Raw genomic sequence first — 26,135 nt, 5'->3', positions numbered from 1 at the left:
TTTTTTTTCAGAATAAGAATATATGTAATTTTATGGTGTTTTTAAAATCAATAATGAAAATGAAATTTAATCAATTTGCTTTTAATATTTAAATTTATTTTTTAAATGAAAAATGGCTGAATTGGTGAGGAATACTTAAAAGTACTGCTGATTTCTCTATTCTGAGCTCTGAGGATTTTTGTATCTATAGTCATGAATGAATTAAACTATAGTAACTTTTTGCTTTTCCTATTTAGGGCCCCACCAGCAGCATATAGAAGTTCCCAGGCTAGGGGTCGAAGCAGAGCTACAGCTGCTGGTCACAGCCACAGCCACAGCAACATGTGATCCGAGCCACATCTGCAACCTACACCACAGCTCACGGCAATGCCGGATCCTTAACTCACTGAGCGAGGCCAAGGATGGAACTGGCATCCTCATGGATACTAGTCAGCTTCTTAACCTTCTGAGCCACAACAGGAACTCCAACTATAGTTACTTTTTTTAGCTGGTTCAGTCACATTTTGACATCAGCATTATACTGGTTTTGTAAAAAGAAAGCCTTGAGAAATTTTCCCTTCTTATCCATATGCTGGAATAGAGAGGGCAGAATTATTATTCAATTTCTAGAAGAAACTTCCTGAGCCTGGGTTTTTCCAACTGTGGCATGACGTTGGTTCTATTCCTTAGGTTTTACATGTTATTATATCATTTTATTCATTTTGTCATAGTCCTGCACAGTCAGTTAAAGGTTTTTAAGTAAGGGAAATAACAATGAGAGCTATATTCTGTATAGATGACTCTGTTAGAAGTATATAGAGAAGAGATGTGGCAGGAGTGAATTTAGAGGTTTTGACATATTCTCAGGAGAGACAGAATGAGGTCCTTGTTCAGAGGAGCAGAAGAAACAGAGTAATTGAATTAATGTAGGATGTTTTCACTCTAATATACAAACTCCAAGAATATTTTCTACCCTAACATACACTACTAATACATTTTGCTTAGAAAAATGAAATCAACAATAACAGGAATATTAATAATTGGACAAAAATTTCTATACTTGAAAAGAGATTCTAGAGGACTATTAATAATTGTTTCTTGGGTTAGCCAGATCTTTCGGCCACTTCATAGTGAATATAACTGGTAAAAATAAATAAAGCTAACAATTATGAAAACCAGATATGCTAAAATTAATTTGAGTAAAAAAGTGAAAGGAATTCAATTAGCATAAAACATTTTGAATTTTTGACCTATAAAGTTTGACCTGAAAAATTGAACTTGGTAGAAGTAACATTTAAAAATAGAAGTAATGGGAGTTCCTGTTATGGCTCAGTGGGTAACGAACCCGACTAGTATCCATGAGGATGTAGGTTTGATCCCTGGCCTCACTCAGCGGGTAAGGATCCGATGTTGCGGTGAGCTGTGGTGTAGGTGGCAGATGGGTCTTGGATCCCGAGTAGCTGTGGCTGTAGCATGGGCAAGCAGCTGCAGGTCCTATTCAACCCCTAGCCTGGGAACTTCCAAAATGCCGCAGGTGTGGCCCTAAAAACAAAAAGCTAAACAAAAATAAGTAACATTTACAAACTTGGTAGAAGATGTAACCAAGAAATTTGATAGGCAAAAAAACATGACTGAAAAAAAAAAACAACAAAAACAAACCATGACTGATAAATATCTGAATCTTGAAAATATCAATAAAATAAAACTAGAAATGAAATAAATATGAAGTTTATTTATTTGTCTTTTTTAGGGCTGTACCTGCGGTGTATGGAAATTCCCAGGCTAGGGGTCAAATCAGAGCTGTAGCTACCAGTTTACACCAAAGCTATAGCAACGTGGGATCCAAGTCATGTCTGCAACTTACACTACAGCTCATGGCAACGCTGGATCCTTAACCTACTGAGCAAGGCCAGGGATCAAATCTGCACCCTCGCAAACACAACATCAGGTCCTTAACCTGCTGAGCCACAACAGGAACTCTAATTTGGAAAATTTCTGACCAATACGGTAGAATGAGCAGATGATAAGAAGGATTCTCCTTCTGATTCACACACATAGAAATGCTGGATAAAATGGCCTCCTCACACATATTTTTTTTTTTTTTTAAGTTAAATTAAAACTAAAAAGCAAGATTAAATTTTCAGGTGCCAACAATTTATAGCAATTTTTTTTTTGTCTTTTCTAGGGCCACACCTGTGGCACATGGAGGTTCCCAGGCTAAGGGTCTAATTGGAGCTGTAGATGCCGGCCTATGCCTCAGCCACAGCAATGCGGGATCCAAGGTGAGTCTGCGACCTAAACCACAGCTCATGGCAACGCCAGATCCTTAACACACTGAGGGAGGCCAGGGATCCAACCGGCAAACTCATGGTTTCTAGTCGGATTCGTTAACCACTGAGCCACGATGGCAACTCCAAGGTGCCAACAATTTAAAAATAAGGTGAAGTCATAGCAGTGTTAAGGGGGTGCTGACTTTTGGGTGAGGCTAGTAGATTAGATTTGAACACCACTGGGTAAGAGGTTAAAAACACCTTAGGTACTTTTTAGAATAGATCAAAACACACTTGGATGTTTTCTCTAAAAGCTTTTAAGTCCAAATGTTCCTTTTGGAAATCTATGCATTAATGGAGCATTTTTCAATTTCTATGAAACAAGTTTCTATTTATGCTCACAAGACTTTCAACTTATAGCAGTTCACAACTTTAAGATGTTATGTTTTTAAAGTAATAGCTTCATTTGTCAATATATAAAATTGTTGAGGGCTGCTGCGGGAAGAGTAAGTAACTGCTTAGTGGGTGCAAGATTTTATTTTGGGGTAATGAAAATGCTTTGGAACTAGACTGAGGTGGTGGCTGTACAATACCATGAAAATAATAAATGCCATTGATTCATTCACTTTAAAATGTAACGTTACGTGAATTTCATTTCAATTAAAAAAAACTTTGTTGAGGACAAAGGCATGTCATCTATAGGAAAGTAACTCAGTTAGCTGATCTCTGTCTCACACAAAAACACAGCATTCTATGCTGCCAGCCACCTAATGAGCTGGTCAGAACGAGAGACTATCAAGGGGGCAAGCACAGAACAACAGAAAGTCACTATCACCAGGAAAAAAAGTCTATTATACACTAAAGATACTACCTTTACCTACAGAGCATACCACAAAAATTATTCTTCTCTAAGTGTAAAATTTGGAAAAAACCAGTAATTACTCTTAAACAATTTTTCTCATTCCACAATTCCAAAGACTAAGGATCTAATTTACAACTTTTGAGATGTAAACACATTAAACTTAGATGTCACAGGAGTACATTACAGAAATAAAAGGTAAATGTCTTACCTCTGAATTCAAGTCCCCGCAGCTGGAAAGTAACGAGCCCATTGCCTATCTCGATAAGGTGTACTAATGCATTGAGGTAGTCAGAGGCAAGAATGAAACAGTCCCCCGTGCTGTAGTTTCCCCACCGTCCTAGGAGCAAGTCACCACAGAGACTGTGTTGTAGGGATCTGGTTAAATGTTCATAAAAGATGGAATTCAGATTGTTGTCATCAGATCCTACAAGAAGGGATTGAAAAACAATCAAATTTTAAGTCCCCTTTATATCAACAGGCAAGACTGTTAAAAGCATTAAAACTAATTTCCAGTTAGTTGTGTTTCTTTGATAAGGAATAATATTCAGATATCCTTATAATTTAAAAATGAAATATAGAGTAATGTGAAATTTTTTCAAGTTTAGTGTTAGAAGTCACATAATCTCTCTGAATCTCTGATTCCCATCCACAAAATGTGGAAATTGGATGAGATGAATCTGAGGTCTTTTCCACCTCTTATTTTCTATCACTATTCAATTAACTGTCCCTTAAAATTAAAACCATGCAAGAAAAATGAAAAAGACAAAAGAAATTCTTAACTAGAACAAAAAATACACTGGTAAAGAAAATGGGTAAAGTTGGAGTTCCCGTCGTGGCCCAGTGGTTAACGAATCCGACTAGGAACCATGAGGTTGCGGGTTTGATCCCTGGCCTTGCTCAGTGGGTTAAGGATCCGGTATTGCTGTGAGCTGTGGTGTGGGTCACAGACACGGCTCGGATCCCGAGTTGCTGTGCCTCTGGCATCAGCCGGCAGCTACAGCTCCGACTAGACCCCTAGCCTGGGAACCTTCATGCGCCGCGGGTGTGGCTCAAGAAAAGACAAAAACAACAACAACAAAAAAAAACAAAAAAAAAGCCCAACCAACCAAACAAAAAAAGAAAATGGGTAAAGTAATACAAGATTTCAACAAACAAGATAGTCCAAAACAAAGAAAAGGTGGTCAAAAAAACTCTGCATATTGAGATGCCTTAATATTAGCTTAATAGAAATAAACTGGTATATACAGCAACAGCAGCGAAGAACCTATAAAATTTATTAGTCACCCTTTTAGAAAAAAGAAAGGATCAAACATCACCCAATAAATGAGACGACCATCTTTAGAAGTAACCTACCAAAGCAATAATCTGTAAATCAGTGCCCAGAGTATAGAACTGAAGAATGGCAAAAATACACTAAGCTTAATAATTATTTTAAACTCAGCCTAACTAAATAATAAAATACAAGGGAAACCCTAAGCTCAAGCTGCAATAAAGCAGTTGTATCTAACGCTCTGTGTGCCTATCACAGAATGTGCACATGGATTCAGGGCATGGTCTTTTTGACGTGCAGGATGGTGTCTACAGCATCATAATTCAAGCCCCTTATAAGGACACACTGGAGCTGAGATGGGGTTGTTTTATCTACCAGGACATGATAATGACAGTCATTAATATCAAATGACTGGTTCTCCTTAATCCAATTTTATACTTATGAATCAATCTGATTATTATAATTTAGTTTTTCCAGTAGCATGTGAAATAATCCACAAGTCAAATGAATATAAATGTCCCGGTCTATTGGGAGTCGTATTTCTTTCAGTAAATTAACACACTGACATTCTGGTTGATGAGTTAATCTTTTATGGTTTGGAGTGAGATTCACCCTCTCTGTACCAGATCACCAGGACGTGAGCCAACAAAAAGATGTTTCCCCAAGGAGAAAACGAAGAACCAAACTTTAGACAATGGTGACACAACCAAAATGTCACCCACTGAAGCCTTCTCTTGTGTGGCTATTTGGCTCTTCTAAGGGACATCTCTGTATACAGTAAATTAAAAAAATAATTAAATTAATATTTATCTAAACATTTGGGAAAGGAGGGAAGCAAACGTATTAATAAAGTAAGTGCAGGTCAGACTTCATATTCTTCAATGCACTCCACCACTTTTATTTTTACTGTGTTCTATTTTTTTAACATATGTAAGAATAAGTTTTTGAATGGAATTTTGAAATTTCTATCAGCATTCTAAGGAGCTCCCTTCATGGCTCAGTGGTTAACGAACCTGACTAGGATCCATGAGTATGTGGGTTCGATCCCTAGCCTTGATCAGTAGCTTAAGGATCCAGCGTTGCCATGAACTGTGGTGTAGGTTGCAGACGCAGTTTGGATCTTTGCTGTGGCTGTGGTGTAGGCCAGCAACTGTAGCTCCAATTTGGCCCCCAGCCTAGGAACCTCCATATGCCGCAGATTTGGCCCTAAAATAGCAAAAAGAAAAAAAAAAAATCCTATCAGCATTCTTAACATGCATTTTATAAAAGATGGGTATATAAATGTTAGATATCTAATTCATATATATTTTGCTAAAGTAAACCAAAGTAAAGCAAAGGATATTTAGTTATTTAAAAATGACCTTTGGGAAGTTCTCTTGTGGTGTAGCAGGTTAAGAATCCAGCGTTGCCACTGCAACAGCTCAGGTTGTTGTTGTGTTGTGGGTTCGATCCCTGGCCCAAGAACTTCTGCACAATGTGGGCATGGCCAAAAAAATGAACTTTGGATTCCACAGAGGACTCCCAGTAAGTTGGGAGTGAAATATGTATATAACTAACACCTTAGACTTGCTTCTTTACTCACAAACAGAACTATTACCTGGATTTCTATCAAGCTGGGAAGCCAATCTTGTATTTGAATGATCCACTCGTTTTGTGCTGAAAAGGGCAACATAAAACATCTTTAGTGAGCTTTTTTGTTAATCTAAAGGGAGAAAACTATACTACAGATGAATAAACATTGCTTTATGCAAATCTGAGAGAAATCTACAATTAGCATACTGATAAAGCTCCTTGGTAGAACAATTTTAGGGGTAAGGATTTATTTCTTACTCTTCTACTGCCATCATTCATAAACACTAAAGTTTTTTCCTAACTGATATTTCATTGAACAGTGTGTAGAAAGACACTGATGAGTTTAATGTAAAAAAAAATTGATCAGGATGAAAAAATATATACTGTATACAGTTCCTAAAAATACATAGTACGTGAAATACTCCTTGCAAGGAGAAGGTTTTTGCTGTCCAGCGATACAATGTTCTTTAGAGTAGTGGTTTTCAAAATGTAATCCACAGAACCTGAAGCAGGAGACTCAAGATCTTTTCAGGGAGTTTTCCAAATCAAAACCACTTTCGTAATAGTACTGAACTGGTATTTGCTTTTTTTTTTTTTTTTTTAAACTATGTTGACAACTGTATGGATGGTACAAAAAGCAATGGTGGGTTAAGACTGCTGGTGCTTTAACATAAATCACAGCAGTGGCACCAAACTACTATTTCTCACTGCCACCCATGGACAAGAAAAAACAGTAAATAAAACTCCAGTTTTCCTTAAAAATGTCCTTAATGAAGCAATAAAAATATTTATTTTATTAAAGTGCAGTCCCTCAGTACAGGTCTTTTTAATTCTGTGTGTGGCAAAATACACATAAAGCACTTCTGCTGCTTCCTGAATGAGGATGATTGGAGGGATAGCATTTGTGCAACTGAGTTGCAAGCTGCACTAGCTGCTTTTTCTTCCCACGGAACACCATTTTTACTTGATTGGCTGATGAATAAACTACAACTATTCACAGTATTTGAGTATTTGACAGACATTTCTCAAACGGAGAAAATGAGTCTGAAATTTCAAGGAGAGTAACTGATAATGATATCTGTTGTCAATAATGAAATTCAAGTTTACAAGCAAAAATTAGAATTTTAGAAAACCTTTACCTACCACTACGTGCTTGACAGCTTCCCAATACTTGAATACTTTTCTTTTGAGATTAGTGGTGACATGCATGAATGAACATATTTTTAAAATATTGTATAATGAAATGGGCAAAATTTGGAAGATCTACATTAGTTATTGTACCAGAAGTGTCCAAATGATTGACAAAGATGTTATAAGAGTATGCACGGGTACAAGATTCATTCAAAGAAGACATATCAGTGAATTTTGATGTAATACAGTTCCAAAAATTCACTGCTGGGGTTTTAGATTCCACATTAGCACTAATCTTTAGGAAACAATCATCTGTTGAGTTTTAGTAAAGGGCTGAAGCAGAATACCCACAATGGTCTAAAAAGATTTTTTAAATATTTCTTTTCAAACTATACGCCTGTGGGAGGCCAGATTTACCTTACATACTTCAACCAGAATAAGATACTGCACAACAGACTGAATGTAGAAGATATGAGAATCCAGCTGTCTTTTATAAAGCCAGACATTAAAGAGATCTACAGAATTGTAAAAACAGTGACAGTCTTCTCATTGATTTTTTTTTGTGGAATGGGAAATACAGTTATTCTTCACTAGAAAAAAATGTAATTTATATTGATACATAATGGATTTATTGTTATTATTTTTATATTAGTTATAAACATTTAAAATTTTGAGTTTTGATTTAGTAAATATTGGTAGATAAAACCCCTACCACAAAAACTCTTTGGAGACTTCAATAATTTTTAAGATTTGTATGTAAAGGGGTCTTGAGATCAAAAAGTTTAAGAACTGCTGCCCCAGACATTATTCTAGACTAAGTTTAAGTTGGCCCAGAAGGAAAAAAAAGGATATAAATAACACCAAAACTCACCAAAAAGGAAACACCATGTGTGGCTTTAGGTAAATGACCAGAGCAAAAGTTTCACATCATAAGCCAGTCCATTGTTTAAAAGGTGAGATTATCATTTTCCCCCATTCTATGTGCCAATGTGTGAAAGCGTAGACAGAAAAAGCAGTCATGGAGATGGCCAGGAGAACTAAAAATTAGCACAAGCTCTTTCTGAAGCAACATGCTAATATATTTTATTAAAAAGCCTTTAAAATGTTTAAGCTCTATGACTCAGTAATTCCCCTTTAGATATTTTCTTAAATTTAAAAAAAAAAAATTTTGGATAGTTATTAAGTATCATACTAAGCAACTAGCCTAAAGAACTAAACTTAAATGGGGAAAATATTTTATGTACAAAGATGGTCAGTAAACCTTCCCTCACAAAAAACTAAAAATAATCTGTAAAAAGTTTAGCTCTAGAAATAGCTGTTTCTTAGAAAACGATGAGCTAGCTAGTTATGACATACAATGATGTAACACTGCATAGCATAGAGTTTCAGAGTATTATTAATGTGGAACAATTCTAAGAAATAACATTAAAAGAAAACACAGAAAAATGGTACATTCAATTAGAACTATGTTTTAAAAATCTTATGAATAGAAAAAAAAGTAAACAGACCAATTATTCTGACTCTTCCAATTGTATATAATTTTGAAACTTTAAGTGTATAAAACTTTATTAACCATGTATAATTTACAATAATGCTATCAATAGTTTTTTCCTAGTTAAAAAAAAAAAAATTGGCCTCCAAATGTTTTTCTTTACTCACTTATAGTCTCTCTCCCAGAATTTCACAGGTCGAACATATGAAGTGATGAATATTGCACTTCCCAGAAAGGGGTTCAATGGAGTAGAAAAGAAGGCTGATACGGCAGCCTGAACAAACAACATGGCTGAATCTGTGGGAAACTGGTTAAGGACCTTGGTGTTCACCTGGATGCAGAGCTGCACGCGCGCACAGACACACACACGCACACCCCTTACAAACACACTGCAATTAGAGCAATCAGAAACATGAGGTTCATCAGAGGAATACCGAAGAATGTGTCACGGGACAGTATATGGGGTGGAAAAACAGCCTGGTATCATGCTTTGAAGGGAGCCAAATAAATATTTGCTAACCCGTGTTTGGTAAAATTCTACATATTACTCTTGGGTAGAGAGGCTTGGTTTTAATTTTCCAGAAGATAGGAACTAAAATATAAAGTTACATATCAACCTCTACATGGTAACTAACCTTTATGTTTATTTAAAAATACTTTTAAGAAATGATGAGAATAGAAAATTTTTAACACAATTACAATCATATCATTATGGAAAATGTCTTGAATCCTCATTGATTTATAAATATTTCTAATCATGTTTTTAAAATACTGAAAATTCCTGGACTTTAATACATATACAAACATAAATTTTTCAGTCAGCATTATTTAATTATAAAATCTTAATACTTTTCTCAGGTTCATATGATCTGTGGGTGACATGTTAATACAAGTTAAACAATCCAAATCAGTAAAGGTGTGGACTCAAAGGATTGTATATTTTTGATACTTTAACATATAGTAACCTATATTCTCTGCCTGTGGAAGGTATAACCTACAAACCAAAATTCTCATCAAGGATATGATTGCCCTTTTTAAAAAAAATTTTGTTAGAAGGATACGGGGCACTGCAAAGGGCTGAGCAAAAGCATGGAAAGCAGAACCCCATGTAATTTGCCATGGGGCAATGTAAGTGTACACAAACTGCAATTTATAAAGGAGTTCCCAGAGCTGCAGGAGGAGAAGAAAAACAACAAGTGAAAAGCTTATCAAAATGAGAAACTTCTAAAATGATTTTCTTCCTAATAGGGAAATAGCATTGAAATTATTTTCCATTTGCATAAAAGGGAAAGAAATATCACTGCCAAAACACTGCATATGTTTTTAGTAAAGACCATTGGCTGACTTAAAGATTTGTGCTTGACCTGTTTTAAAAAATCCTATGCTCTATTGGTTATATTACTACTATAAGCAAAGCCAAAAAAAGGCGTGTGTGTGTGTGTGTGTGTGTGTACCTTTTTCTAAGACACTTCCCTCAAATTGTAGTGCTTTGGAAACTGAGTATGTTTTAAATGTAATGGCAAAAAGAATCTGAAAGCAGCAGGGGATAAAACGGTAAAGCAGTTGTCATTGCCTGTTTGCCTAAGAATTTACTAGTGTGTATTAGGCATCTGTTCTTAATCAGAATGGTTATTACCAACAGAAACATAATATACATTTTAATGTTATTTAAATTAGGGTCTGTTTTGTTGTTGAACATGTCTTTAACACTGCAACAGAATCATTGTGTTTGCCCAGGACTGCCTCTTCATGCTAGGCAATGCAAGGCCCCATTCTCAGAACAGATCAGAGTCTGAAAAGCAAGAGGTTCTGACTAATTCAGTGCCATGATTCAGGCACTAAACACCTCATATTTAAGTTACTTAGCTGATTTACAAATGAACTTTTGAAATTTCTAATTTAAAAAAGAAATCACAACCTCAACCACTTAGAAAATGCATTATCTGCCATGACTCAAAATTACACTGGCAATCTTTGGTGTGATCAGGATGACAGCAAGTAAAAGCAGCATGTGTATTATCAAGATGCCATTATAACCGCTTAAAAACAGAGACTCAGAACACTCTTCAGTTTCTAAATGTGAAATAGATTGTACTCAAATTTTGACTACAGCATTAAAAAAGTGATATGCAATTACATGGGTAAGTGGGTGAAAACATTTATATGTGTGTATATATATATATATATATATATATACATATATATATACATATATATATATATAAAGAAAAAAGGGTATTTTTCTTGAATTATTATTAAATCGATGGAACATCTTACAATGATATTTTAAAAATAAATACATATAAAGAGATAGATCCCTTGAATGGTACTTGCTTACCATCTTGCTAAGTTCTATGAAATAACCATTAAAAAATGGTAACTTACAGGTAGAGCTTTCTCTGTTTTGTTAACTAACGTAGCCTAAGCATCTAGAACAGTTCTCGAACACATGTTCTCAAAAACAATTTGGTTAACAAATGAAAATATTAAGAAAATCTAGACTAATGCAAGCTAAGTGTAGTGACTATTTCAAGGACTTTGAGTTTATATTTTACTGAATCTCTCGCTTTTTTCCAACCAGTACAAGATTCAATACAATTTCCAATCTAAATATTAAATTTGTGCGAAATCACATGCTTTTTTATACAAACAATTCTCTGATTAACTTTCTCGTTTCCTCCTTGGTTAATCATGCTCACTAGAAAAGGAAATAAATGATAAAAATGCATACAAATTAGTGACTGAACAAATACAATACAGCAATATTTTTGAAGCTATTTAGCACAATATTTTGAAATTGACTATAACTAAAGCCTTGTTCAGATTAACGGTTTTCATTTGTACTGTTCCCATCCTTGGCCAGACCTGTATCACATCTAAATTACTGTCACAATCTCTTAAGCTGTTCTCCATACCTTTAGGTTCTCTCTTCCCCAATTCATCCCAAATGTGGCTGACCAGGCTAACTTTCCTAAAATTGGGCTTTCATTGTGTTTTGTAGCTGCTCATATGCTTCAGCTCTCTGTTACCTATCAAATGGGATAATATATGTCAAAGTCCTTTGTATGTGGTCAGTGTTAACATGAAATCTAAACTCTATTTAATTTACAAATAATCTGACTGCATAACCTGTTTCATTTAGAAAGGCAGTGTAGTTTAGCAAAAAGATTCTTTGAACAGGAGGCAGAAGATGCAGACTTTACCATCTCATTTGTAAAAGGACTAAAAGCACCCATGGTATGGGTGAATAACAAATCTCAGAAGCATTCTGTAAACTTGAGAGTATTCTGCAAATAAACTGATCTCTGATTGCTCCAGCATGGCCTCATGCTCTCAGTCTCTACCATTTTCATTCAGCTGTCAGGTTATTTCCTCCCTCCATCTGTCCAGCTGCCCACAGCCCCGTTCTACCATGTCTATTTCTAAAATTATTCAAAACTACTACCCACTTTGGAAAATTCCTTATTTAAAAATATATACTTATTAGAGTTCCTCTAATTTTTTCATATAACTTAAACTTACCTTCCTAGTTCTACAGATCACAGGGACAGGCATTGTTTGGGGATTCTAACCCTAAATAAATGGTTGACTGAAGAAATACATTACTTAATAGACAACAAAGCAAATGAAATGCAACAATAATCTTCACTAAATAGCACATTACTTAGGGGTAGACTTTTTACAGATAGACATCTCTTTCAGTGATAAATTACCTTGTTGAAGAGTATGGACATGAAGAAGAGATCCAAGAGCATGGTCTCTGAAAAAGCTTCGTAGTCAATTTTGAAAAAGAGCACAGTAAAGATGACTGTAACATACTGATATGTAGGGCTGCTAAAAGAGGACCGCAGCAACTTCAAACCAGCAATGGTGATCATTAATGCGCCTAATCTACAATATAAAGAAAGCACAACTCGTCAATTAATGACCAGAAATTTTAGATAATCTGTGAACTTCAGAAAAATCACCATTTTATTTACCAAGCTTATAATATATATAGGTGCATATGTTTAAAAACATAAACATAGGTATGTATATGTTTAAAATTTAAATTCTAAAACCATTATAGGGCGTTCCCTGGTCACCTAGTGGTTAGGACTTTTTGCTTTCACCACTGCAACCTGGGTTCAATCCCTGGTCTGAGAACAGAGACCCTATATCAACCCTCTGAAAACCATTTTAACATTCCATTTTAATAACATGTATCATGATTCTTATCCTTTATATACATAAGCATGTTATAAGTAATGATATTGCAATTCTAACATACGGTTCTCCAGTTTCTCAGTATTTCTATTGCTTTAACATTAATAGCATTTAACATATAAATATATATTAATGTTTACCCAACAACAGGTACTGACTGTAGTGGGTAGGCCTACAGGATGACCATATTTTGTGTACTTCAAGTGACCATGAGGTACACAAGAATAATTATCTCCACAACTTACCATGTAATACTAAAATTAACCTTATTTAATAAGTGTCATCTCTTAAAATGTTAGTTGACAATGAGATGTCTGGAGTAGTAATGTGCCAAGAGCAGAAACAGACATTCAGAACAGGGAAGTGAAAGACAAAATTTCACTTGAATTTTTTTCACAGTACTTCGCACCAAAGAGACACTCAATGATGACTTGTTCCTTTATCAATGACTTAAGACACTGCTATGACAACCCTCAATAGTCAAACTTAGATAAGAGGAGTATTGTACTTACTCTGTATCCAGTTTTTTTGGACTAGCAATTGTCTCTGCACTGTTACTAAGTTCATTGAGAACAATTAATGGATAGATGATATTCTTCTCCACAAAAAGGAGCCACACATGAAGTTTCTCAAACCACATCATAGTGGCTGCATCTAACAAGGCAATATTAAGTCAAGAAGATCATGTCATTTAATGTATAAAACAGTCTTTCAATGTGATGAGAAAGGAAAATCTTACCACTCAAATTCAGCCCTATTCTAATTAATGTAAGACAGCCAGTATTTCAATTAATTATCAATTTCCATGAATTTTGAGAGACATCTAACTTTCCAACTTAGATGTAATTTAAATTTAGATGAACTGAATTTCATTTTGAAATGTAATTTTTAACACCTCAGTTTTCTGTTTTGTTGCTGTAATTGTTATTGGCTGCCCTGAAACATACCGAGCTCCTGGGCCAGAGATCAGATCTGAAAGACAGTCTCTACCTAAGCCACAGCTGCAGTAACACCGACTCCTTAACCCAAGTGCTGGGCCAGGAATTAAACCCATGTCCCAGTGCTCTCAAGACATTGCTGATCCCATCGCACCACAGCAGGAGCTCTCAACCCTCAATTTTTAACCATAACTTTTTCTTATTTATGGCTATAACTTTTGGAGAAAAGGTTCCTGAAGATTATTAGACTGTCCCTTTCCTGAAAGAAATAAGTGATCTGGAGTTTCTGTTGTGGTTCAGTGGTAACAAATACAATTAATATCCATGAGAATGCAGGTTCAATCCCTAGTCTTGCTCCGTGGGTTAAGGATCCAGTGTTGCCATGAGCTGTGGTGTAGGTCGCAGACATGGCTTGGATCCCGCACTGCTGTGGCGTAGGCTGGAAGCTGTAGTTCCAAAGTGACCCCTAGCCTGGGAACCCCCATATGCCGTGGGTGAGGCCCTCAAAAGATTACAAAAAAAAAAAAGTCAAACAGAAATCTTAAAGCGTTTGCACATGGCAAGGAAGACTGAGGGAAAAGGTAAGGTGTGGAAAGATAAGTCATAGATATACACTGAAGGGTTAGTCAATGAGAGGTCTGTGAAGAAGAGTTTAGAGAAGGAAAAAGTAAGTTTGATTCTGTGGCAAGCTGGCATTGCAGCACTGACATTCATACTTGAATGGAAAGGAAAGCATCCTGTAAAAGGTCTGACTCATCACAGGGACAAACCTAAGTGTAAGAATCACAAGCCAAAGTGTTATTTGATGATACTTATTTAAGTGTCACAAAAACAAAGCAAAAGAAAAAGTGCACAGTACTGAAGAGTGTGGATGAAATACTTACTTCGAACTTCATACTGATTATACTCCACTGTCTTCAGCAGAGGGTGAGAGAAGCAGTGCCATGGTAGCTGTTTCCTAACTTGAGGCAGCACGTAATGGGTTACAAACCCTACAAAGCCCACCAGTGCATACAATACATACTTGAGCGCAGGCTAAAAGAAGGATAAAGATGAGAAAATTAAAAGTGATTCTACAACCCAATGGAGAACTTCTAATTTGTCAGTTTGATTGTAGAATCTGAGAATGAAACATCTGTCTACAGTTAACATTTCTATATTATGTAATTTCCCGATTAAGTCAGCTATGAAAGTCAGTGACTGCTCATGCATTACAGATATTTTAAAATGTGTTAACTACTTTCTTTGGTGCCTCACAATGTCAATAATTAGAGTGTGGCCTGAGGTGTATCACTTGCTACTCTAAGAATGTGCTTTGTGACTTGCAAAGCAATGTATTAAACTATTTTAACTAGCGCAGATAAAGGATATGAGCTAAATAAAACTAAGTCTGGGTGAAGAGCAGAATATGACGAGAAAAAAAAGTATTCTTTTTTTGTCTTCACATGGTTTAGAGGAGAGTTCTTATGTATGACTAAGCTCACGTACCATCACTTCAAATATTTAAATTAAAAGCCACCTGTTTAGAAACTAAAGAGGCATCCATTTGACCCCCAGAGACCCAATGGACCTCACTCAGCTTTCAAGGTACTCTGGAGTTAATAGTTCAAATTGGTAGGAAAGAAAACTGTCAAAAATGTTAAAATTAAATAATACAACCTTTGCTCCTGGCCAAACGGAATAATACTAATTCTCCCACATGAACCCAAACAGAAGAAAATATATGAACCAATGGTTTGCAATATACTAGCCATAAGGAAATAAACAGTGAACCCTGAGAGAAAGAAATCAGATGAGGTCAGTGTCAGGACTGTTCCAGCTTATTGCCCTTAGAGGGCTTCCAGGCTGCAATGCAGGGTGGGGAACCCACATGAAACTCATACCTCCCAAGTTGAGGAGATAGAACTGAGAACCTGAAGAAACCACAGTAGCTAGAATTTACTAGAGCAGACAGGGTACCAAAGATGAAATTGCGTGGCAGGGGAAAGAACCACATCAAACGATTAGAGAGAACAGTATCCAGCACGCACAGTATCCAGTGCCTGTTCTCACAAGCCAGACTGGAAAGCTCAAGATTCACAGGGCACTGGTCAGTGTACTTAAAAGGGTGTGGCCTCAGTGGGGGGAATATCAGCCACAGACTAAACATATAGGCTTAGTCCCAGTTAACAACCTTAAAGTTAGATCTGAGAAGATGATACTGTCAACAATGTTCAAAAAAGTAAACAGAGGCATGAGGGATACAAAAAAGACCTAAACCAAATTCTTACAGATGAAACTTTTAAGTTCTGAAATAAAATTACATGTTACAAAAAAAAAAAAAGACTAGTGAATTTAACAACAAAGCAATAGCAATAGAAAATATTCAAAATTAAACATACAAGGGAAAAAAAGAATTTAAAGTGACACAGCATCAGCAAACTGTGGAACAAATTCACGACACCAAAGATACATGTAACTGGAGTCCATGAGGGGGGCCGTGGCAGGAGACAGTAGAAGGAAAAAAACATTTGAAGTAATAATAACCAACATGTTCTCAATTTGATGAAAATTAGAAGCCCAAGTACAAAAACATGAAGAAAACAATGTGATGGATCACAAACCATCACCATGTAGGAAAATGGGTCTACACAGCAGAGAGGAGCAGTGAGGAGGGTAACTGCAGGGCCTATGGATGAGCAGAACTACACTGTGGGGACAGCACCCAAGGAGCACCACCCACACCTGGGCCTGATTTAGAAGATGAGGTTCTAGACTTCCAGCTGTGACGGAATGAGACTCTGGGGACTTTAGCAGGGGTGTGTGCATTCTGCACATGGGAGGGATATGAACCGTGGAGACCAGAGGATATCCTGGGTAGTCAGTCCAACACGGTGCCCATGATCCTCCTTCCTGGTCCTTAGGCCTGTTGGTTTTCTCTCCCACAGTGTAGCAGGACTGCCCTGGGTGACCAGTGGATGTGGAAGGAGAGGTGGTATGCCACATCCAACATCAGTCCTGAAAGACTAGGGCTGTGGCCTTGGGCTCTCTCCCTCCAGGATCCCTGGGCTCTGGGGAAAACAGGCTGCCAGAATGAGGATCTCAGGCAGCCCAGGGGAAGGCCAACAGCAGTTGGTTGACTGCAGCCCCACATGACTGCAGCTTCGTAACTCACGCTGAGCTGGGATCATCTAGCTAGCCACTCCCAACTTCATGACCCATGAGAAACCGAGAGAAAATGTTTGTTGTTAAAACCAAACAAAAAGTCATTTATTTCAACATTATGAACAAACACTACAATCAAATCAGAAATCAAATCAAAGTTATTTTCCCCTAGCGAAAAGGACAAAGTAATTTCTTACCTGCAATACTGTGAACACCGTGCTTACATGAATAGCAAAATACAGCACACCAATTACAATGCATACTACGAGGTCGGACTGTAAACGCTCACTCTGTAGAACAAAAAGAATTACCAAACATTACACAAAAATGTTTAAAAAATCTTTCCTTTACTCCCAACTGGCCAAGTTTAAGAAATAAATTTTCGTTGACCCTATTTTGTAACACTTCTAGATATTTCTTAATAATAGTTAACTACAATAAGTTTTATTTTCTCATATCTTGCTTTTTAAAAAAAAAAAATTTTTTTTTTTTGGCTTTTTAGGACCACACCTACGGCATGTGGAGGTTCCCAGGCCCGGGGTCTAACTGGAGCTACAGCTGCCGGTATACACCACAGCCACAGCCACAGCCACATGGGATCCGAGCCATGTCAGTGACCTACACCACAGCTCACGGCCACGCCAGATCCTTAACCCACTGAGTGAGGCCAGGGATGAAACCCGCAATCTCATGGTTCCTAGTCGGATTCATCCTCACTATGCCATGATGGGAAGAAGTCCTCTAATGTCTACAATACCAATGAAATTAAATTAGTTCTACACACTGTGTGACATATCATAACACATAACAAAGTCTTTTTTTGGGGGGGGGACACACCCACAACATGTGGGAGTTCCTGGGCCAGGGACCAAACCCGCACCACCCCAGTGACAATGCTGGATCCTTAACCTGCTGCGGCACAAGGGAACTCCAACAAAGTCTTTTAGAATGAAGTCCCCCACCCCCCCATTGTTTGTAAACTTGACATATAGGAAAAGGAAATGAGATACTTCTAAGTTACTGTGTCATTTACAGGGTATATCCTTTTGGATAACAAAGTTACATTTTCACTAGCCTTGGGAAATGTTGAAACTCCACGTTTATGTCCTATTTTACTTACTGGATTTGGTTTTTTTAGTGTTTACCTTAAAAACCAGAAACTTCCTGATATTAGCCATCAATTGATACACAGATTTATGCTTTTAACTGGATTCAGAAATATCCTATTATATTTAATTTGACACATCCTTTGCTAACATGAAAACTAGTTTGTTTAAATTATATCTTGAGGCAGTTTTGTATTTTCCTAAAGTTTTCTAAAAATATGTGAATAGCTCAGGTTCATTGAAAGTAAATATTATGTCTAACTCATAGACTATATAAATTTAGTCTTTCACAAATGGAAATACATAAAATAACTTAGAAAAAGAATGCTTTGGAGTTCCCGTCGTGGCTCAGTAGAAACGAATCTGATTAGAAACCATGAGGTTGCGGGTTTGATCCCTGGCCTCGATCAGTGGGTTAAGGATCTGGCATTGCTGTGAGCTGTGGTGTAGGTTGCAGACACGGCGCGGCTTGCTCCCAGACGCGGCTCGGATCTGGCATTGCTATGGCTCTGGCGTAGGCCGGCAACTGTAGCTCCAACTGTACCCCTAGCCTGGGAACCTCCATATGCTGCAGGTGTAGCCCTAAAAAGCAAAAACAGAAGAAAGAAAGAAAGAAAGAAAAAGAATGTTTTATGTTTTGTTCCATAAAGCAGATATGAATCTACACAATTCATTTTTTAATAATTAAAAGAATGCCAGTAACATTAAAAATTTTTATATTACTACATCTGTAATTAGTACAGGCTAATATTCTCTCCTTTAACTGGAAAACACACACACATACACTTTTTCACACTGCCCTTGAGAAATAAAACATGCTAAAAGACCGGCAACTTAAGGACATAGATTTTATCAATAACTATAAAATATGTGTTAATATTAATCTTTCCAATTTTAGTTTAAATTCAGTAGGATTAAGAACTCCATAACAATGAAATCACTTAATTTCACCTTATCTAAAAATAAATATTTATTTTAACACACTGTTCTATATCAAAATAAACTTTGGGAATTCTGGTTGTGGCTCAGCGGTTAAGGACCTGACACCTCTGTGAGGATGCAGGTTTGATCCCTGGCCTAGCTCAGTGGGTTAAGGATGGGGTGTTGCCAAAAGCTGTGATGCAGGTCGCAGATGCTACTTTGATTGGCCGCCTAGCCTGGGAACTTCCATATGCTGCAGGTGGGGCCATAAAACAAACAACAAACTTTGAAGAACAAGCATTTCCTACATGCTAAAACTTGAAATAAAAACCATCATGTACAACTATATAAATACATTTTCTCCAATTACTAAAATTGTATTACCGCAAAAATTACTCACTATACAACATGATGAACTGTATAAAATTTATGTCTTTTAGGCATTTTTAAAAAGCTAAAACTTACAACAGAATTTCTAAGTTTTTCAGGCAGTGGATCTTTTACTTCAGACAGAGGATCTTCTGGATTTTTCTCTTCTGTTTTTGGAAAAATCTTGGATTGCACTAAAGAGCTTTTACATTTAAAAAAAAATGAGAAAAAAATTTAAAAATACATCTTAAGCTAAAAACCAGTAATTCAAATGGCAAATAAAGTATATGATAGAAGACAAACTGATCCAAGTATATTTAATCATTAGCAAATGACAAAGTCTAAAAAGTTTCCGATGCTATAAGTAAGGATATAGTAAGACAATTTTTATTAAAATATAATTTTAAAAATTAGGAGAGAAAAAGCTAACAAATACTCTTAGCCAACGGTGGTCTGAATGATCAAAAATTAATATATTTTAAAACCAAATATAGGTAAGTTGACAGCACTTTGAAAAGGCTTTGGAAAAACAGGTCTTGGAAGTTAAATCTGAAAGAAATGCCAACTTATTTAAATTTCTTAAATTCAGTAACAAAGGATCTCACTTACAAAAGCACAGATGGATCACTGCTTTGTCGGCTGAGATGATAGGATACCGCCACTAATAAACCACAAAAAATGGAGAAAAGCACTGGAATATGCTGGCCATCCCAAGAATCCTGTTGGAAAAAAAAGTATGACAGAGCAATGTGCTTCTAATTCACAACATATCATATAATCCTTCTATGTTAGTATTTTGGAGAAAGATAATTGAATTCAAATAAACCTTTTCAGCCATGTTAACTGCATTTATTCCATATAAACTTTTATGTATTACTTTCTGATAAACTAGAATCTAACTGCTAGATTATCATCAGATTTCTTTTGCCACCAAAGCTCTCTAATACACCAGGAATAATAAATTTGTTTCTGATACATGCTGCTATCAATTTCTTTCAGATTTTAGTGGTATTAAATTTACAGCAAACTATGTTCTCCCTTTTGAAAAACAAAATAACCTGGTTTGGCAAACTCTTGACTACTTATAATAATGGAGCAGGAAAAGGCAACACATGGTACAACCCACTAAGCAAAACAGACTGTTAACACTTGATATGCTACTGTCTTGATGCCTTTGTTCAGACATTAATGCCATTATATCCTCCAGAGCACTGAAGAGGCACTCAGTGTTTCTTGAGTGAATGAACTGCATATTCCCAGAAATAAATAATACAAAGTTCGTTTCTAAGACCAACCAAACTGTGGATGTGGATATGCCACATCTGCTTTGTTCACTGCAGTGTCTCTGGAGTCCACTAGCATGGTACCTGGTATAAAGTAGCTGACTCTGGTAAAAGGGAAAGTTACCAGTTCTTAAGTATGGCCTGTGAGGTAAACTCATCTTTCTCTGGGGATGTGAAAAGGGAGAATGGCAGGAATGGGTAATCAAACGGTAGGTCATTACACAACTTGCTTTTTTTCCATTTAATAACAGTCTTTGAAATTGTTCCATATCACAACAGAGAGACCTGTTTTAAATGGCTACATCAAAACTGTATCATCATCGTCACATTATGTGTATCATACTATGTACTGAGCCCCATTCTCAGTCCTTTGTAAGTATTTCTAAAATAATTCTTACAATCATCCTTGGAGATATGTACTATTACTCCCCAATTTGCAGATGAGGAGATTAAGTATAGATGGTTTAAGTAATTTGTCCCCAGTTAAGTGATAGAGTTAGGAACTCAACTTCCCTTTATGTTTGAGTTTACTGAGAATAAAGTTAAACAATATGTGAAGAGTTTGAGAATGAAAGAAAGATAAATACATAAGAAAACACAGTCAAGGAGAACATGAATGCATGTAAGAACAGCATTTGCATAGTGATAATAAGGTGCATGATGGAGACAAGACTATGTGCAGGGAGCAGTGAAAGAAAGCTACGCCCACAACTTCCATAAAGTGCAGTCCATGGATAAGGCCTAAAACTCGATAAAATACAAAAAGTGTAAGTTAGTTACTTAGAGATATGGAAGCAAATACCGAAAGAATCAGCACAAAGAACTGAAAGTAGTAACTATGAGGAAGGGATAATGGGATAAGACACTGCTGTTCCTAGTACTAAGTCCTGTAGAAATACCTGACTCTTTATAAGAAAAGCCTGTGCAACTCTGGTAAAAACTAAATCAAAACAAAAGATGTCCAGTACAACCCCTCTGGAAAACTGGCAATTCCATTTTAGCCGTCTATATAAAAAAAATGAAAACGTATGTCCACAAAAGTCTTGTGTAAGAATGTTCATAGCGGAGTTCCCATCGCAGCTCAGTGGTTAACGAATCCGACTAGGAATCGTGAGGTTGCGGGTTCAATCTGTGGCCTTGCTCAGTGGGTTAAGGATCTGGCATTGCCATGAGCTGTGGTGTAGGTCGCAGATGTGGTTCGGATCCCGAGTTGCTGTGGCTCTGGGGTAGGCCGATGGCTACAGCTCTGATTAGACCCTTAGTCTGGGAACCTCCATATGCCGTGGGAGGAAAAAAAGGAAAAAAAGACAAAAAAAAAAAGAATGTTCATAGCAGCCTTGTTCATAATAACCCTAAATGAGAAACAACTCAGACGTTCATCTCTAAGACAGCAGGGAGATTGTGACATATTCATACAGTGGAAATAAGACAACTTAAAAACTAAATGAGATACTTCTCACAACAAAATGGAATAAATGACTGATACACATAAGACAGATCTCAAAAACACTATACTGAATGAAATACATCGGTTACAAAAGAATAAATATGATATGATTCCATGTATATATTAAGTTCAAGAAACACAAGCCTAGAATAAAAGTGACTGGGGCAGAGGGACTGAGAAGGAATGAGGGGGAACTTTATGATGGTGATGAAACTATTTTATATCTTGACAGGGCTGTATATTACACATGTGTATGCATCTGTCAAAACTTATCAAACTGCAGACTTAAGATATGTGGAATTCATGGGATACAAGTTTTGCCTCAAAACATGTATCTAGAAAAAAAAAAAAAGACGCCGGCCTTTATTTGACAAATGCTTGTCACTACTTTTGACTGCCCTCAGATAAAAGCACAGCAGCATGAAATTGGTCTTGAGATGACTTATTTTATTTAGATTAATAATAATTAAGGATAATCACGCATACAATGTAATTCACAAATATATAAATAGATAGTAACTACCACCTTTATTAAGTCACTAACTAGAAAAACAGAAAGCAAAACAAACCCAGCCACCTCTGAGTTTTCAATGAACTCCTGATTCAGGGTGGGAGAAAATTCAGAAAACATGAAAAACAAAACCACTCAGGGAAGCTGACCTTGTTCAAAAGATTTAAAAGTGGACTTGTTCTGGGCCTCAAAGTTTTCACTTTATCATATAATAGCCCAAATTCTAGAATTCTCTGTAAAGATCTAAAAAATATATACATATTAATAAGAAGTACTAAAGTTGTCTTAGAGCAAAAATATTAATTTTTTTTTTTTGGCTTTTTAGGGCCACACCCGTGGCATATGGAAGTTCCCAAGCTAGAGGTCAAATGAGAACTACAGCTGCCGGCCTGCACCACAGCCACAACCACAGCAATGCAGGATCTGAGCTGTGTCTGTGACCTACATCAGAGCTCACAGCAACACTGATCCCTGACCCACTGAGTGAGGCCAGGGATGGAACGTGCACCCTCAGGCATACTAGTCAGATTTGCTTTCCCTGAGCCACAGTGGGAACTATCGGAAAAATATTATTATTATTTTTTTGCTTTTTAGGGCCACACCTGCAGCATATGGAAGTTCTCAGGCTAGGGGCTGAATCGGAGCTGTAGCCACAGGCCTACACCACAGCCACAGCAACACCAGATCCAAGCCATGTCTGCAATCTCCACTACAGCTCATGGCAAAGCCAGATCCTTAAACCACTGAGCAAGGCCAGGGACGGAACCCGTTTCCTCATGGATCCTCGCTGGGTTTTATTACTGCTGAGCCATGACGGGAACTCTAAAATATTAATTTTCAATGAGCTTTAAAGTTCAAAGAAAAACAAAAAATAAACACAAGGAAAGCATAAATCAGAAATAATGGATGTAAAAGTCTCTATTTATTAGTGCATAGATTTAAAACAAAAAATTAAGCTAATTCTAAAAGTATGCAATAAGGTCCCCTAATGAGTCTAACTGTCCAGAACTTCTATTATCAATTTACTGTATATCCTTCCATATATACACTACATATACAAGCCATCAGGTGTGTTTAAAAAAAGAAAAGCACAGGGGATACCCTGGTGGCCTAGTGGTTGGGGATTCACCATTGTCATTGCTGGAGCTTGAGTTCAAACCTTGGCCTGCGAACTTCTGTATGTCACAGATACAGCCAAAAAAGAGAAAAAAGCACAAAAGAAACATCCATTTTTTTGCATACTGCCCTCCTTTTTATTAAAACATACATACACAAAATGGAATGTTGTTCAACCTTTAAAAAAGGAAATCCTGTCCTGCTCCATTTGCAGCAAAGTGGATGAAACCAGAGAGCATTATGCTAAGTGAAATAAGTCAGAGAATGACAAATGCCACATGTTATCACTTATATATGGAATATTACAATAGAGAAATAGAGAATAGAAAAGTGGTTGCCAGGGGCTGGGAGGTAGGGAAATACGGGAAGACTAATAAAAGGGTACAGACTTTCAGTTAAAAGATAAATAAAGTTTAGGTAGGGGGTGGGCAAAAGGGGTAAAGAGGGTCAAAAGACACAAATTTCCAATTTTAAGGTAAATAAGTTCTGAGGATGTAATGTACAGCAATGATGACGATAGTTAATACTGTATTGCATATGTGAAAGCTGCTAACAGAGTAGATCTTAATAGTTCTTATCCCAAGGAAAAAACTGTATGTAGGGTGACAGATATTAATTAGATTTATTGTGTTGGAGTTCCCGTCGTAGCACACGGTGGAAAAGAATCTGACTAGGAACCATGAGGTTGCAGGTTTGATCCCTGGTCTTGTTCAGTGGGTTAAGGATCTGGCATTGCTGTGAGCTGTAGTGTAGGCCAGAGGCTATAGCTCTGATTAAACCCCTAGCCTGGGAACCTCCATATGCTGCAGTGCAGCCGTAAAAAAAAGACAAAAGACAAAAGACCAAAAAAAAAAAATTTATTGTGGTGCTCATTTTGAAATATATACAAATATTGAATCATTATCTGCAGCTCCAACTAGACCCTTAGCCTGGGAGCCTTGATATGCTGTAGGTGTGGCCCTTAAAAAAACAAAAGATGGAGTTCCCATCATGGCTCAGAGGAAACAAATCTGACTAGCATCCACAAAGATTCAAGTTCGGCCCCTGGCCTCACTCAGTGGGTTAAGGATCCGGCATTGCCATGAGCTGTGGAGTAGGTCGCAGACACAGCTTGGATCCCGCGTTGCTGTGGCTGTGGTGTAGGCCAGCAGCAGTAGCTCCAACTCAAACCCTAGCCTGGGAACCTACATATGCTGCAGGTGTGGCCCTAAAAAAAAAAAAAAAGGAAAGATTAATTTTTTTATATTTATGATTTGGTGACAATTGTTTTAAAATGAGCTAAAAACAGTTCATCCAGATCCTTCTAAACCAATAATGATACTAAATTTCAGTGCATTAATTTTTACTAGACTGTATCTTAAATTGCAGTACTTGAACTTACTGTCCTTAAGTGTTAAAAAAAAAAAAAATCTTGATATGAACAGCAGTTATCTATACTCTTAACTAGAAATCTAAAATCAATTTCATATTCTGTTATTACCAAGCCCACCTCTATCCCAGACCAGTCTAGTTCTTGATAGTCTGTTTCTAATATTAACCTATGATCACTGCATGGAAAAGGATTTTCTCTTAATAATGATTCACTATGAAACTACTTTCAAATTCAAAATAAATGAGAATAAGGCTCAACATATAAAGACCATGGAAATCAATGATGAAGTGATATCAGGAAAAAAAAATCATTATTAGTCAATTTGAAACAATCTTCATACAGAAAAGTAGCCCTAAAATAAAACTTACCACACGTAGTGCTTACCTTCAAGGCACCATAACACAATCCATACAGTAAGGCTACAGCCACAATGCTACAGATGAAACTGTAAAGTGCTGCAAGCAAGCTTGTAGTGGCTAGAAAGGAAAGGAAAAAAGAAATCAACATTTATAAACATTTATGGTAAACACATACCTTAAAAAACTTTCTGTAAAAGTTGTTTCTTCATTCTGTCCTTTTAAAAATTTTTGAAATGACAACAATGGTTTACTACTGACAATTTCTGAAACAAGGTAAATATTTTCATTTTGGGAGTAATAAACATTTATATACAGCAGAAAAAAATTTACACTTATACTATACTTCAAGAATGTATCTTATTATTTTAAAAAATATGGGAAAATGAAGCATGTGAAGCCTGAAAAGAAACTAGAAATGTACTAAGTATTCATTAAAAGACAGTAGTCTGTGTAAACAGAACTGGTGTTACCCAAAGAAGTAAATCTTTATTCCCAAGTGTTAATTAATCCTCACAAAAATATAGATCTAATTACTAACAATAACAACAAAAACAGATCTAATGAGATTGCTAATAATAAGGAACAGAGGATGGCTAAGAGAACTACCTTCTGTTTTTAAAATATGAATAACAGACTTTAATAGTAATTTTACATGGTGGCCATAAAAGAAATCGACAAAATTTTTTTTCTTTGTTTTTGGTCTTTTTGCCATTTCTTGGGCTGCTCCCACGGCATACGGAGGTTCCCAGGCTAGGGGTCAAATCGGAGCCACAGCCGCTGGCCTACG

General features: G+C 36.6%; 1 protein-coding gene across 7 annotated transcripts in view; it reads right to left on the bottom strand.

Annotated features, from left to right (window-relative positions):
* PCNX1 (pecanex 1) overlaps nt 1-26,135 on the bottom strand; it is a 172,573-nt gene that overhangs the window by 30,991 nt on the left and 115,447 nt on the right. For all 7 annotated transcript variants that reach the window (XM_047796813.1, XM_047796818.1, XM_047796815.1 and 4 more), the window contains 11 exons: nt 25,374-25,465; nt 19,870-19,979; nt 19,357-19,462; nt 17,062-17,154; nt 14,605-14,755; nt 13,295-13,436; nt 12,290-12,467; nt 9,638-9,746; nt 8,744-8,873; nt 5,979-6,037; nt 3,320-3,535 (listed from right to left, as the gene is read on the bottom strand). In XM_047796813.1, coding sequence (XP_047652769.1) covers nt 3,320-3,535; nt 5,979-6,037; nt 8,744-8,873; nt 9,638-9,746; nt 12,290-12,467; nt 13,295-13,436; nt 14,605-14,755; nt 17,062-17,154; nt 19,357-19,462; nt 19,870-19,979; nt 25,374-25,465 — 1,386 coding nt within the window. The remainder of the gene's footprint in view (nt 1-3,319; nt 3,536-5,978; nt 6,038-8,743; nt 8,874-9,637; nt 9,747-12,289; nt 12,468-13,294; nt 13,437-14,604; nt 14,756-17,061; nt 17,155-19,356; nt 19,463-19,869; nt 19,980-25,373; nt 25,466-26,135) is intronic.

This window comes from Phacochoerus africanus, chromosome 9, assembly GCF_016906955.1.
Source record: "Phacochoerus africanus isolate WHEZ1 chromosome 9, ROS_Pafr_v1, whole genome shotgun sequence".
In the NCBI taxonomy this organism is placed as follows: domain Eukaryota; kingdom Metazoa; phylum Chordata; class Mammalia; order Artiodactyla; family Suidae; genus Phacochoerus; species Phacochoerus africanus.
This window is presented reverse-complemented; position numbering and strand designations above follow the sequence as displayed.